Source organism: Notamacropus eugenii, chromosome 1, assembly GCF_028372415.1.
Source record: "Notamacropus eugenii isolate mMacEug1 chromosome 1, mMacEug1.pri_v2, whole genome shotgun sequence".
In the NCBI taxonomy this organism is placed as follows: Eukaryota; Metazoa; Chordata; class Mammalia; order Diprotodontia; family Macropodidae; genus Notamacropus; species Notamacropus eugenii.
In genome coordinates this window covers 709,196,833-709,212,621 of record NC_092872.1, presented here as the reverse complement: position 1 = coordinate 709,212,621, position 15,789 = coordinate 709,196,833, and the positions used below count along the sequence as shown (strand labels likewise).

Genomic DNA, 15,789 nt, shown 5'->3' with positions numbered 1-15,789 from the left:
GCTGCCCCACGCCCCCAATGCCCTCACTTCTCATGTACGTGCGTCCTTGGCCCGGAGGGGTCTGTGGGGCGTCCCACCACAAGCCCCCCTGAAGCCCCGACAGCTCGTGGTGCCCCAGCCTTGGCCAACAAAACCCCAACGGGGTCACGAAGTCAGGCAGGACGGGACGGCCGCCAACAAGAAAGACCCGACGTTGGCTTAGGGGACGGGCGAGTAATGAGACAGATCAATAACCAAGGACGTGAATAAGGGGGGGGAGGATCCATCGGAGCGCGTTCATTAAGTGAGGACCAGCACTGACAACAAGCGCCTGCTGCGGGCCAGAGCCCGCGCTAAGCCCGGGAACAGAGGAGAAAGAGCGCGCTGCCCTCAAGGAGCCGTGAGCGGAGACCAGGAGGCCGAATCTCCGCGAGGGGGGCGGGGAGCGGGCGGAGCCCCGGACTTTCCTCCTCCAGCCAGCAGGGGGAGACGTGCTGGGGAAGCGAGCGGGGCCGGCTTTTCTCGTCTCCTCCCGGCGCTACGACAGACTGCGCAAGCGCGGGCGTGCTGACGCAGCGTGCTGACGCAGCGTGCTGACGCTACGTCCTGACGCCACGTCCGGTCAAGATGGTGCGGGTGGAGCACGTTGTGGCGGACGCCGGGGCCTTCCTGCGGGACGCGGCGCTGCAGGCACGAGGAGCTCGGGCCCGGGAGCGGAGGGGAGGGAAGATGGGGGGCGTCCTCCCGAACGCTGGGGCCGGGGAGGGGTGGGGGCGCTGGGAGGGAGGCAGCGCTCCTCCCCCGCCCCCTCGCTGACCCTCCGACCCCCCGCAGGACATCGGGAAAACCATCTACACCATCCGGGAGGTGGTGACCGAGATCCGCGACAAGGCGACCCGGCGGCGCCTCGCCGTGCTGCCCTACGAGCTGCACTTCAAGCAGCCCTGCCCCGAGTACGTGAGGCTGGGTGAGTGCGGGCCCTCCCCTGCACCTGGACTTCCGGGACGCCTCTCCTGCGTCCCTCACCTGGGCGGGGTGACGTGGTCGGGCCGAGTCCGCGGGGCAGAAGCGTCTGCTTCTTTAAGAGAGTGAACGGCAGGTCCTTCAGGGCAGGGACAGCATCCCTAGCACCTGAACTGCCCAGTACCTGGAATACAGTAGGCGCTGAATAAGTGCTGCTGGATGGATAGAAAGAGAGAAGTACGTATTACACAAGTGACAGGACGAAGGAGAAATCAGACAAAGCGCTGAGAACGTTTTTTGGAGGAGAGAATGTTGACCTGGGGGATTGGGAAGGCTCCTGGAGGATGAGCCACCCAAAGGGTGGTCTGGAAGCAAAAGGAAAGGAGTCTGAAAGGGTGAGAAACAAGAAAGCATTACATCCCCGCCTTGGGAAATAACTTGTGCAGATGCCTGAGGTGTGAGGTGGCGTGTAAAGTTCAGGAGAGCCAGAGTCTAGTGGGGCTGGGACGTCAAGTGGAGTAATAATGGGAACTAAGGCTGGGAAAGCAGGCTTTGAGCACCAGCAAAGGAACTTGGTATTTTATGCCTTTGGCAGTGCCTCCTTTCTACCAACATATTTTATTTGGGAGCAAATATTAGAGATTACTTGGTCAAACCTGTTGCTTAGGATAGTGGTTTTGGCACCTGAGGGAAGGAAATATTGGAGAAGAGACAGACAGGGCTCAGGACATCAGCTAATAGGCTAAGATAATATGGTCCAAGGAATCAGGGACAGTGTGAGTTAGGGAAAGGGAATCATTTCCAGATATGATATGGGAAGACTCAATAATAGTTGGTCATTGATCAGTTTTGGGGGAGAGGACTGTCAGGAGAAGGGAACAAGATGTTGAACCTGGTTAACTGGGACAGGTGGGAGGTAGAGTGGAAGACAATAACTACAGTTCTGGACATGTTGAGTTTGGAGGTGCAAACAGGTTGTTCTTCAGTTAGCTGGTGAATTGGGACTGTTTCAGAAAAGAGATTAGGGTTGTTAATCTCAAATTGGGAGTCATCTGCATAGGACTAGTATAAAAAAACCTATGGGGGCTGGTGAGATCACCAAGAGGTAGTGTTGGAGGGAAGGGTGGCCCTGAGTAGCCATGGGGTATAGCTTTGATTAGGGAGTGAGAAATAGATGATAAACTAGTAGAAGAGATGGCATGATGGACAGACCCAGAGGAGAACCCTGAGATAGTTCTCCATGAAAACCAAGGGAGGAGGGGGGTGGAGTGGGAAGAGATAGATAATACTGCTGAAAATTAAAGGCAGGTCAGTGATAATACAGCATCTCCCTTTGTGTATTACTTTTCAGTAGAGGGCTGATGACAGAAACCAAATTACTAGGAAAATATCAAGAAGTGAGTAGATGGTAAAGAACTAGCAGTGAGTGAAGTTAATTCTAGTAGGTTAACAAAGGTAGAGAGATAAGATTAGCTTGAGGAAGTGGAAGGGTAAAGTGAAATGTATGTATTTAAAATTAATCAATAAACACATATTAAGGGCCTCTGGTATGCCAGGCACTGTGATACTTGCTGGGGATGCCAAAGAGGCAAAAGAGCTCCCTCAGGGAGCTTACTGTGTAATAGGGAAGACCACATGCAAATATACACAAAGTGAGCTATATACAGGATAAATAGAAAATAATTAACAGAGGGAAGGCACTAGAATCCAGAGGGTTTAGGGAAGACTTCCTGCAGAAAGTAGGATTTTAGTTGGGACTTAAGTCTGGAGTGAAGAAGGAGGAGCATTTCTGGGCATGGGAGGAAATGTCCTTAGCCAAGAAATGGAGGGTCTTATTTGTGGGATAGCCAGGAGGCCAGGGTCACTGGATGGAAGGGTACTTGTTGGGGAGTAAGGTATAAGAAGACTGGAAAGGTAAGAGAAGGCTAGTTTATAGGCAGTAGATGATGAAGGACTTGGTCCATTAGATTCGGAGAGATGGAAGATACGGGATTGGTGGTAGAACAGTGATCCAAGGGAGCACTCATCAGAAAACAGGAGGGTACAGAAAGAGGGGCTGGCCTCATCTTCTGCCTCCTCCTCTGAAGCACAGGAGAAGCTTTGGAGAGAGCACAGGAAGACGTGTGTGGGCAGTTTGATTTCCTGAGGTAGTAGGTGACTGTGCTGAGAGCAGCAGAAGAAGGTGGACTTGAATAATCTGGATGGAACAGCTGCTGCTAGAAAGGCCTCTGCCATAAGTGTGGCGTGTTGGAGAATTAGAGAAGCAAAACTTTGGAACAGACACTTAGGAATGAGCTGGAGAGTCGAGGCCATGGGATTACCAGATTGGGATTATCTAGCAACAGGTCAGGGGTTAGACGGCAAATGTTTTGGCTTTTGTCACTCTGACGTGCTGCTTTTTTGATCATGTTGCCATGCTGTCCTAAAGCTAAGATCCGTGGATAATGAGCTGTTCTCCTCAGACCACTTGTCATCTCCCTGGAAGAATGGAAAGTTAAATTGCATTATTTAGCCACAACCTGTTCCTAGACCTGAAAACTGTTCTTTCTTTGACCTGATCTGATGATAGTAATTCTCCATGTTGGTTGTAATTGAAACCAAAGAACTTTTAAGTAAAATTCAAAAATCTTGAAGTGGGCAGAGCTCCTAGCTGTAAGGGAAGAAAAAGTTATTTTTTTTGATGATAGATTTCGTTTTTGTATTACCTACATTTCCAAATGAATCCAAACCCCTCTACCTCCCAGAGCCCCATTTCATACAACAAAGAATAAAGAGAACAATTTCTCAAAATTAACCACATTGAAAAACATCTGACATCACTTCCAGTATTATGTATATATTATTACGTACTATATTATGTATTATTTTCCCAAAGGTTTTAATTTTTCTTTAATACTATCTATTTTTAGTTAATTCCTGTTGTAGTCACATGCTTTCCAATAACAGAGTGGTCGCCTCTTATTTATAGTGACTGAATTTTCCAAGAAGACTGGTGATTACCCCAGCCTTTCAGCTACAGATATCCAAGTGTTGGCCTTGACTTACCAGTTGGAGGCAGAGCTTGTGGGGGTGGCTCACCTGAAGAAAGAGCCAGAAGCAAAGGTATAGGATCCCTTATGGTCATGCTTGAAGCGAATGATGGGTCATTGTCTTTCTTTGGGGAAGGTCAAGAAAAACGGCTTTCTTAATTTAAATTTGAACTCATGATAGGCCTGCAATTCACTGCCCACAGGGATTGGTAAACCAACATGATCATTTTGATCACTGTTTTGGTGAATTTGGGATCATGTCTGCTTGAAATTCCTCCTTGAGGGCTGTAGGGCAGTGTTATCCCGTATTTCTAAGAGCTGTGCCCTGCCACGTATAATAAGTAAATCTTCATCTCACGGTCATCTGCCAAGTTCTGGCTTTAAAGGTGCTTCGTGTGCAGTGGTGTGTGTGGGAGCAGAGGTGGGTGCTGTGTCCTCACATTGTTTTCTTGCTCAGAGCTGTCCCTGTTGTACTGCAGGTTAAAGTGAGTTCGTCAGTGCTGCATCCAGAAAATCCTCTCCATGTTCCTGGTTTTCACTTGCCTTCCAAGGTAATCTTTTGTGCTGACTGCTGAGGGGCTATGTAGGACATCACTCTGTGGGCAGCATTCACTCTGATTTTTATGTTCTGCTGTGCAGCAAACCTGCCTCGTTCTCATTTGCCATTCTCAGTCATTTTCTTTGTCAAAATTTCAGCCCAAACTTCCAGAGGAAGCAGTATGTCATGTGCCTCCTGCTGCCGAGCCTGCTGAGAACCTAGAGTATAATTCCTTTCTGTTCTGGAGAAACCCTTTGCCCGATATTGATGTGGATCTTCAGGAGTTGATGGTGAGGTTTCTCCCTTAATCCTTGCTGGCAGCAGAGTAACTTAGTAATTCCTCACTCAATTCTCCTATATGTTGTATTTTTATGAATTCTTAATTTTCTAGGCTGGAGAAGAACAGAGTGTCCTAAGTGAGGAAGAAGGTAATGGACGAGGACAAAAGAGTGAAGGTAGTGCTGAGGAGGATGAGGATGAGGATGGGGATGATGAAGATGAAGATGAAGAAGAAGATGGAGGATGGATAACACCCAGCAATATTAAACAAGTCCAGCAAGAACTGGGGCAGTATGATAGTCCTGATAATGTCCAGGTTGGCTGTGTAACCACAGACTTTGCTATGCAGGTAAGGTAATAAATAAGCAATCTCTGAGCTAAGCTTTTGGGAGGTTTACCACTCTGATTTGTGGCTCACTTTTACTTTATCAAAGAACATTTCATTCACTTTTTGTCTTTGGGACTTGAATGCTTTGGCAGTTGTCTCATGAGTTAATAAAATCTGAGCATACATAAGCCATATTCTTTCATAATCAAATACACTGTTTTTGTGGTAACACTTTCTTTAAAATCTGACTAAACCCTGAAATATGAATGAGGAATCAAAGCTTTAAACTGGTCCATACAACAGTTTAACTAAGTGATACCATTATATAGACACGAGTCCTTGGAAAACTGGTGATTCTATTCATAGGGATGGTCATAGCCCTCACACACAAAAGCATTTGAAACTATGGAAATATTCTGTGCCCTTTTCTTCAGTCTCATGGATTTGGTAAGGTATATTAAACCCACTTTTCTTTAGGAAAGCCCTGCTCAAATGATAACAGGGGTGGGAGGCATATCCCCCTATTTTTGCTGTTTTGACTCATTGGGGTGTTGTGAGGTTCAACTCTGTTTGAACTTTCTGATTGCAGAATGTTCTGCTCCAGATGGGGCTCCATGTGCTGGCAGTGAATGGGATGCTCATCCGAGAGGCCAGAAGCTACATACTGCGTTGTCATGGCTGCTTCAAGTACGTGGAGCTAATTGAATTTTAGATGAGGAGATGCTTGGTCTTTCTTATACCTGTTGTGGCAGAACCCTCAATGCTTGAAGGGAGTTGATATGAGTCCGTTACTGCTAAGTTAGTGTAGTGTTTGTATGTGGCAGCATTGTGGAGGAAGTAGAGCTCACTGCCTGCGCAGTAACAATCTCTAGGTCTGAGGAGAATACTGCCACAAGACTTGGACAAACAAAAGTACAAGATTATGTATAAATACTTTGTCCTTCGGTTCAATTGAACAAACACAAACAAAGCCACATGCTGAATTCTGCGAATGTTCACTTGGCATGCCAGAGGATGTGGGATTAGTCGAGGAGTAGGAAGACAAACAAGTTGTGCAGCCAAGCTAGCGCCAGGCAGTCCTCCCACCTGGGACACACAGGGTAATAAGCAAGCACCTAGGGAAAGGAAGCACTTTAGCATGGGGAGCTGCAGCCATTCTTCTTCCCATTTGTTTTGTAGACAGTGGTAGAAGATAATGTAAGGAAACTTTTAGGCCACTGCTCTCATTTGCAGAGGAAGAAATTTAAACTAGTTTAAAATCTCAGATAAAGGTGACACACACTTTTTAAAGTAGTAGCCAGGTGGCACTCCACTAGTAGGTCATCCAGTCCTCTCTCATGTTTAGCCTTTGAAAGACACCAGCAGGGACTTTCAGGGTGCATAAGTAAAGCAGTGGCCCTTTCCTCCACCATGCAGTATGTCTGTTAGTGGGGAGCAGTGTCTGCCCTCCGTCGTACACAGTCTTCTTCCTCCTAAGACAGCTACTCTTTTTATTTCCTGCTGTAGTATGGATGGACAGTAGTGGTATATCTGGAATTATCTTTTCTGTAAACCTTTTTATATTTCTAATAAGTTTAGTTCCCCAAATTTGTGCTCATTCTCCTGAGAGCTTGTGCAAGATCTCCATTCTTAGGAAATCAGCTCTGGACATAAGAAATAAGTGCTTACACAAGTGAGTAACCCTCTTAACTCTGCATAAGAGGTGTGAGGAGCATCTTGGCATGCATTATGTATACATGGCTCACTTTACTTAGTGCTAGGGAGGGGTGACGGGTTAGGTCAGAGACTATATCTGCTTTCAAGGCATTTATCTTCCAGATGAGGGGTAAGACAATAATATGGGCAGGTATGATCTTACCTGGTAGGTGCATTGGAGAATTCTGAAACTGAATATAAGGGCACAGAAAATCAGGGTTGATTTGGGGGATCAGAGGAGGCTTCCTGGAGGAGGGGACATTTGAAATGAACTCAGAAGGAACTTGGGGTTGGGGACAGTTATGGAATTCAAACCTCCCTTACTTTACGGAAAAAGGAAACAGTCCCAGAGCAGCAGTGACAGGTGCTAGTGGCAGAGCTGGAGCCACAATGGAGGCCTTCTGACCCAGTCCAGCATTCTTTTCAGCCATACCATGCCAGCTGCACTTTATTGAAATTCTGCATGTTGTAGGGATTGGGTGATCTCTCATCTGGATTCTCTATTATTTCCTGTTAGTCTCAAGTACAGTGATTGTATTCTCTGCTTTCATATTCTCACAATCCCAGGCACATAGTAAGTATAGAAATAATCAGGGAACTCTTTGCAGAGTGCTTTGTTGTTCAGTCATGTCCTACTCTTTGTGACTCCATTTGGGATTTTCTTGGCAGAGATACTAGAGAGGTTTTCCATTTCTATCTTCAACTCATTTTACAGATGAGGAACCTGAGATAAACAAGGTTAGTGACTTGCCCAGGGTCACACAGCTAAGGAGTGTCTAAGACCTGGCTCAGACACAGACTGGTGCTCTGTGTACTGTGGCACCCCTTGGCTGCCAAAAAAAGTGTTTCACTTCTTAGAAATGTCTCCTGAACTGACATTTAGGGGTTTGGGCTGTAAGTATTTGTCTCTTGAAGAAATGCCGTGATATTGTAATAATTTGTTAATTCTCTCCATTTCACCAATTGTTTTTATAGAATCTTTATGCCCACCTCCCGGAAGAATGTAGAGGGTCTTAGGCCTTTGGTGTAGGGGCTGTTTAAAGAACCTTTAGACGTTCTAGACAGATGTGTCTGTCACCATTTAGCTCTTTTGCCAGAAGCTTTTCCACACTGTCAGTCTCCCAAGTGGGTGTGTTTGCTGCCCACAGCTTAAGCACTTCCTTCTGTGTCCTCTAGGACTACCTCCGACATGACCAGGGTATTCTGTGCTCATTGTGGAAATAGAACACTGAAAAAAGTGGCCGTGACAGTCAATGACGATGGCAGTCTTCACATGCACTTCTCCCGGAACCCCAAGGTGCTGAATGCACGTGGCCTTCGGGTAGGTGCTCAGCTCATTACCTGCTTCATCAGAGCAGAGTTGGTAGGAAGATTTGGGAAGTGGATGTTCTTAGAGGCTCCAGGACTTCAGTTTTTAGCATCACTGGGATTTAAATTAACAGGCAGAAATGTGTCAGTCACCCAGGAATTGTTGCAGGCTGCAGGCTGCTTGAGGCCTACAGAATACAGGGGCCGTTTAGGGGTACACAGCAGGAAGTCTGTTCCCCGGGCTGTGGTGCAGAAAGAGAGAAACCACACATTGACCACAGGGAGGGGATGGAGAAAGTGAGTCAGGTCTCCATAGACAGGAGCTTTAGATTCTCTGTACATTTTTTCCAAGATAAGTACAGTAGTCATGTGTACTAGAGGGAGGGACTCTGAACTGGCCTCTTTTTTCTCCTTTGTCTCTGACAAACTAAAACTGTCCCCAAATAACGAGGAAGTACCTGACCGACAGCAGGAATGTGGGGCACATAGCAGGTTCTCCTCGGGTTCTGCCTTCCCTCGAGTCTCACAGGCTTTCTCCTCTCGTGTGTAGTATTCCCTGCCTGCTCCCAAAGGAGGAAAGCATGCCAACAACCCCCACCTGACGGAGGACCAGCGGTTCCCACAGCAGCGACTGTCCCGGAAGGCCAGGCAGAAGACCAATGTGTTCGATCCTGATTACATAGCGGGGGTGTCTCCCTTCGTAGAGAATGACATCTATAGCCGGGCGGCCACACTCCAGATCAGAGACAGTGCGCTGGGGGCTGGACGGAGGCGGCTGAACCCCAATGCTTCAACAAAGAAATTTGTGAAAAAGAGATGAAGGAAGTATGGGCAGCACCACTGATGAGGCTGAACGGCTGCTTCCAGCAGGAATGGGTCAGGAGTTATGTTGGAATGTAGCCTTAAGGACAGTTCTGTCATGAAACTGAATATTGGCTTTATCTCCAGTGAATTCTGGGCTGCCCTGACCACTTTAAATGGAATTTGTAAAAAAAGGAAAGCACCTGCTGCACCTCTCTATTCTCATGTACGTTTAAAGGGGGATTGCCCATCTCCTAGTATTTTTCTAATAAATATGCTGTTCATGTGCTTTTTATTTTCATTAAACACCTCTTTTATTTCTTAGCATCTATGGCAGCCAAAGGTGACATCTGTTTCAGCCAACTCTAGTTTGAAGAGATGGTAAAGAGTACTTTGGAGGCATTTGAATGTTTTAGTGCCACGGAGAGTGAAACTGCTGTGGGTATCGTTGTGTAAGATGAGTATACATTAGTGCCTTTTGTGGGTCATGTTTGAATCCATTGAAAGACATTTCTCTGCCTACTTTAATGATGACAGGCCATCTCCTTCACGTCAGGGGCCCTCACATTTTGATGGGTATTTTTCAGATTAAGAGGCAGCATGGGGTGGGCTGTGCTCAGATTCAACTTCTAATGTATTTTGTGATCATGGGCATAGGTCACTGCTCAGTGCACCCTTGGTGACTAAGACTGAGGTTACAGATTGCTGCCTTGGTGGAGCGAGCTTGACTACAACCTATTTACTAATAAAGTCACAAGGCTGAGCCAAAGACAATGGAGGATCAGTGGGATTGGAGTAAAAAGAAGTGTGTTGTAAACAGTTCAGGCCATTTCATGTTTACCTTTTTATACAGTGAGTGATGATATATGGTACGTAGTAGCTTTTTTGTACCTAATTATCTGAAAAAAAGGAGTCACATTCCTCCTAAACACCATGAAGTTCTCATACTGTTTATAGAATCATAGATCTAGAGCTAGGAGGAAAAACCTTAGTGGTCATCTGGCCCAGAACCCCCTCACCTTTTAAGATGTTGAAGCTGAGGCTTAGACTTCAAACCCAGGTCCAGCTGCAGATACAGAACTTTCCATTCCACCGTGGTTGTGGTAGTGTGAAAAGTAGTCAACTCTTAGAAGAGATCTGCGGTCAGCCGTAGCACTCTTTCAGAACTGATGTGAAACATTTTCTCTTACTCTCCCATACAGTGGGGCAAAGCGAGGTGGTGGTCAACGGTCATTGGTCACTTCCGTAGGAATCTTTTACAATTAGCTCATTGGCTGAGGAAGTTGGGGATACTGGAGTTTGATTTGGGGGCTCTGTACCTTGGGGTGTTTTCTCTGCTTGGGATCATAGTTTACAGCACTTAGAATGTTCTAGGCATACATATTAAATTAATGGGGAGTTCATCAGTTCCAAGACAGAAGTTTCCACATACAGAATATTCCAGATAGCAAAGATGAAAGCAACATGGCCCCTCCTTTCCAGGAGCTCAGAGTCCACCGCAGGACATAGAACATGTACATAGATTCAGGAGGATACAAAGATTAATGAAAGAGGAGAAAAGGAGATGTTCAAAGGAACATCCGAGGAAACTTGATGGAGTGACTACGCTTCATTCTGTGGGGATCAGGAGAGAATTCAGGGTACCTGCAGCAGCGGGGATAGAAAGGAAGTGTCCAGAACCAGATGTGGGAGGTGACCTGACCAATTAAGGTAACAGCTTGAGTGTGAAATCATTGTGTTTGAAATGCCCAGCATGCGGAAGAGTAACCAGCTTGTGGACAGCCTTAACTGTCAGGTTGAGGGTTTTACATGTTACCCATGTTATCCTAGGGGCAGTAGGGAGTCACTATGAGTAAGGAGTCAGGCCTTAGTAAGATGATTTTCATTTCTGTGTAAATGTTGGGTTGGAAAGGTAGGGGGTGGGGGGGGTGGGGGGAGGGCTGTTAGCACTGTGACTGGAGAAACTTGGAAAGATGAATTTGGCAGCTGATTGGATGTGGGAAAGCCAGTGATGCTTAAGGTTTTGAGCTGAGTGTTGGACATAATGATGTCACCAACATTATTAAATTTGAGGAAATGAAAGATTTAAGCATGGGCAAATTTTGGACTTGAGTGGGACACCCATGTAGAGATGGTTTATCATCCAGTTAGTGATGTAAACCTGGAAACTCAGGCTGCATATATAGATTTGGGAGTCATTAGCATAGAGTTGATCTTTGAACCCATGAGAATTGATGACTTCACCAGATTTGAAAATAACCACCCTCAAACTCAGGGGCGTATATAAGTTGACTTTATATGGGATTAACCAAAGGCTCAGGATCAATGTTTTAGGTAAGAAGAGACCCATAAAAAATAAAGCATCTTTTATGTGCTGGGCCCTGTGCTAAGTGCTGAGGATATAATTATGAAGCCAGCAAGTCAGTTCTGTCCTCGAGGATCTTCATTCTAATGGGAAAAAACATCATGTAAAGGGGAATTCAAAACAATGTGGATGAAGGAGGTAGAAGATAAGGAAAAAAGCTGGGGAAGCTAGAGATGGCATCCATATTTTCCAGTGGGGTGGAGATGATTGCACAGGAAGGACTTTGTGAAGAAACTTGTAGGAACTCTCTGACTATGGTGTCATGGAGAGAGGAAGGTATCCAGAATTCAGATTGACAACCATGTCCTTGGCAGAGAGAGGCCAAGAAGGATGAAAAGACTGTTGAATTTAGCAAGAAAGAAATACCTGGTAACCTTGGAGGTGTAAGAGATGAACTGAACTTGTTTCTACCGAAAATATGCAATATCTGTAATACCAGTAATGATCATTTAATATAATTTTTGAATCCTCCATAAGGGCCGGAACCCGAACTGATCAACAATTAGAAGAGCCTGGACCTAACAGCTTCTTTCTTCTTTGTTTGCAGAGTAAGCTCAGAGAATACCTTCCTATGTCAATAAGGCCAGATGGGGCTGACTTAAGATAACCATTAAGGGCCCTTAACCTGAAACACTATCTTGAATAATGGGACTTTTTCCACATCTTAATACTTTGTGGACATATACCATGTTACAGCATGTTAATTGTAAAGAAAACATACATATCCTGGGTCATAATTTCAATTGATGCTTTATCAACTCTCTTACTGTATTTACTTCTTATTCAAATAAGATATCACTTAGCCTGTTTGCCTCTTTTACCAGATCTTTAGGTCAACTCCAGAAAGATTGTACATCAATTAAGGGAATTCCTTTAAGAGAATTTATATCATGTCATTCTATAAAGAAAATGAGGAATGTGGCAGTAGTGTAGACCCACATGGGGTGAGGGTTAGTGAACCCTGGAATGCTGATGGGAGGCAGGCTAGGAATTTGAGTTGAAAGTAGGGCATGTAAACCTTACATTTGTCTGAAGCAAGTGTAGTATTTCATTAGGAACTACTCCATTCATTCATTCAGGAATGAATGTAAAAATTAATAAAACCTTTTCTGACCTCACAACAGATGTTGTCCTTTTAAAAGTGAGTATGTTTCTAACAGAGGGAATGGTTTCAGTCAAGTGAGTTCAAAAGTCAGATTGCAGGGTGTTGGGAATTATGAGGGAGAGGAGAAAGGTGGGGCATTGGAGTAGGGTCAGCTCTTTCTAGGAGTTTGGCCATGGGAAAAATACAAGACTATATACATAGCTGGAGGGCGTGGTGAAATCAAGGGACTGGTTTTCCAAGGATAGGATGGGGGGCCATTTTGTTTGTAGGCAGTGGATAAAAAGCAGTTGAAAAATTAGGAGAAAAGGGCATCATTAAAGGACCGAGCTACCAGAAGAAATGGGGGGGTCGCAGAGAGGGTAGGAGGGAAGAAGTGTTAGTGAATGATCTCAGTTTTTCATTTTTAAGTAAAATAGGAGCTTCTGCCGGGAGACGGGGCAAAGTAGTCACATTGGTGACTTGAGAAGTTTTGGAACAGCTGCTGTGGGGCATGTTAAAAGAAATGATCAGGACTTAGGCCAGTAGATTCTGGCCTAAGATGTGTTTGTAGCGGAATTCACCCAGTCAGCAGTGGTTTGTGACTTTCTCCAAGGGCCTTCACCAGCATATCTGTGACCAGAAATACCCATGGGCCATCAGGAGCAGGTTGGAGAGAGAGCTCCCATCCCCTTAATCAAGTCAGACTTTGAAAATGACCATTTACTGCCACAAAATGACAACAGAAACAAGCTTTTTATGCTAAAACAACATTGAAAAGGAAAGCTCCTAGGATAATAACTATAGAGCTGGAGAGAGCCTTTAAAGGCCGTCAAACCCAAGCCCTTTTACAGTTGAAGAAATTGAGGTACAGAGACAAATCATACCAGTAATAAGTGTCTGATTCCATCCTGGATATTCCTGACTGCAATGTCAGTAGTCTCTCTGCTGTACCACCCACCATTCTTCCCTCTCACACGATGTCCTTGCCAGCATTTTCTTCATCGTGCTCTGGGGCTCAGTCTTCATTTACCAGATTCCAGTCCATCTGCTTTGCCATCCCACTGCCCTTACCTACTTCTTACCTGGAAGTTAGACTTTGAGGAGTTTCTCTTGGTGTTTGGTTTCAGTAGCCCAGACCTGCTTAGAATTCTTCACTTCTAACCTACGCTTTCCTCATTTTTCCTTTTCTGGGGCTGTAGGCCTGCTTCTTGTTTCCCAGGTCTGAGAGTGGTAGAGAAAGAAGGGCAAAATGTAGAAGAGGACAAATGTGTTCAGATTAGACATTTTACAGGAAAGAATTTAAAAGCCAAATGTTGGCCACCAGATGGAGACATATTGCATTAGCAGACAAGGGAAGGAGGGAACTTAGAGCAATGAATACTTGGTAAGAAGGATAAAAGGAGACTTAAGGGAAGGAAATGGTGGAACCTAGGTGTGTTCGTCCTTCATTGCCGAAGAAGACCACACCATCAGAGAAACAATGACATGACTTGCACTTGCCTTTGTTTTGAGTGAGGGAGGGCTGTGCAGGTCACCAGCCTCACTTCTCCTCCAGAGCCATCTGAATCCAGTGACCAGATATTCATCAGGATGACTGGAGATGACCCAGGATGAGGCAATTTGGGGTTAAGTGACTTGCCCAAGGTCACACAGCTAGTGAGTGTCAAGTGTCTGAGGTGATATTTGAACTCAGGCCCTCCTGACTCCTGCACTGGTGCTCTATCCACTGCACCACGTAGCTGACCCAAGGGAAGGAAATATGCATTTATTAAGCACCTACTCTGTGGTAGGCACTGCACTAAGTGCTTTACAGATATTAACTCACTTATCTTACAATAACAGGTAAATAAATCATATAAATATAAATAGGTAAATGCTATTATTACCTCCATTCTATAGTCAAGGAAACTGAGACAGATAGGTGAAGTGACTTGGCCAAGGTCACACAGTGTCTGAGGCTGTATTGAAATGCAGTGCCAGGCCTAGAGGCCTGAGGGCTACCCGAGTCTTCCCTTACCTCTATCCCGAGGTCTTCAGTTGGCCAAACCGGATGCTCGTATGAGAGAAAGGACGTTCCAGAGTCGAACAAGGGTTGAGCTTTATTTCAGGGTCTAGTTACAAGTGCAGGGGAATTCTTCCTTAGGAGGGAGTGAAGAATCTCCCAAGGAGCCAAAGATCTTACAATAAGAGATTGGAAGTAGAAGTATAAGTGGGGAGAGAGGGGGAGGGGAGAGTGGAGAGAGGAAAAGCGGAGCCTTGTTGTCCTGTCTGCTCCGCGCCCCTCCGCCCAAGAGAACTTTCAGGCTTTCCTGATCCTACTTAAACCCTCCAGCAGCATAGTTTGCATCTGAATACCGTGCTGTTAGATAACAATAGTGTGCCCAGATCCGGGACAATCTCGAGGGCGGGGAGAGCTCTCTCCCATCACGTTTCTCACGGGAAGAGGCGGAAATACACGAGATAGCTTGGTTCACCTCGATTCCCAGTCGTTTCCTGGGGGGTCTCGTGAGAACTCTAAGATTTAGAAGTTCCCACCTTTACCCGCCCGAGACTGTCCACCTGGAATTGAGCTTCCATCCCCAGCAATGCAGGTCTTCCTGCTTCCAGGCCCAGCACTTAATCCATTGCACCTCTAAAGCAAGTATTAATTGTGTAATAAGATGAGTATATGGCCACAAGGGCTATAGAATTTAGAACTGGACAGAACCTGAGAGGTCATCCAGTGTATCCTCTATCTTACAGACAGTAAACTGAAGCCTAGAGAGATTAAGTATAATTGAAGATGGGACTTGAACCCTGGTCCTCTTAGACCAGATCCATGCCCTTCCCTGCATACTATCCCCCTCCCCGTCCCCCTCCCAAAGTTGGCCTTGAAGGAAAAGAAGCCTCTCAACAAGTTAGAGATGGGGCAAAGAGTGCACTCTAGGTTTGGGAACAGCCTGCATAAATACAGAGAGACAGTAAAGGACTCATTTCTAACATCTGCAAGGAGTTGATTCCAATTAAAAAAAACAAAACAAACAAAAGCCATTCCCCAAATGCTGAACAGATATGAATAGACAGTTTTTAAAGAAAGACATCCAAACTGTGAACAGATAATCTGAAAAATTGTCCTAAATGACTCATAATTAGAGAAATGAAAATGAATGCAACTCTGAGGATTTCCACTGCATATCTACCAGATTAACAAAGATGTTGAAAAAGGCAAAGGACAAACATTGGAGGGAGGGGCCAAGAGGAAAACATGTATGCTCATGTGATGTTGGTGGAGCTATAACTTGATACAACCATTCTGCAAAGCTATTTGGAACTTCCACACACACACACACACACACACCCGGCCCCAGAATCACCAAAATGTTCATATTCTTCACCCAGCTGTTACTTCGACTGGGCCCATCACCCCTCAAGAAATCCAAG

At 45.5% G+C, this 15,789-nt stretch overlaps 1 protein-coding gene across 3 annotated transcripts; it reads left to right on the top strand.

Moving 5' to 3' along the window:
• The first annotated feature begins 496 nt into the window (after window positions 1–496).
• Window positions 497–9,226, top strand: NOB1 (NIN1 (RPN12) binding protein 1 homolog). Of its 3 annotated transcripts, none has more exons than XM_072636457.1 (9): window positions 497–669; window positions 814–946; window positions 3,911–4,044; window positions 4,451–4,522; window positions 4,668–4,799; window positions 4,901–5,137; window positions 5,706–5,803; window positions 7,988–8,132; window positions 8,670–9,226. In XM_072636457.1, exons 1-9 carry the CDS (start codon window positions 607–609, stop codon window positions 8,937–8,939), a joined length of 1,284 nt encoding a protein of 427 aa, XP_072492558.1. In that variant the 5' UTR covers window positions 497–606; the 3' UTR covers window positions 8,940–9,226. The 3 variants fall into 3 exon arrangements, with proteins under 3 accessions (XP_072492558.1, XP_072492560.1, XP_072492559.1); XM_072636459.1 differs by having other exon boundaries at window positions 581–669; window positions 814–932; XM_072636458.1 differs by having other exon boundaries at window positions 591–669; window positions 814–1,179.
• Window positions 9,227–15,789: the final 6,563 nt, after the last annotated feature.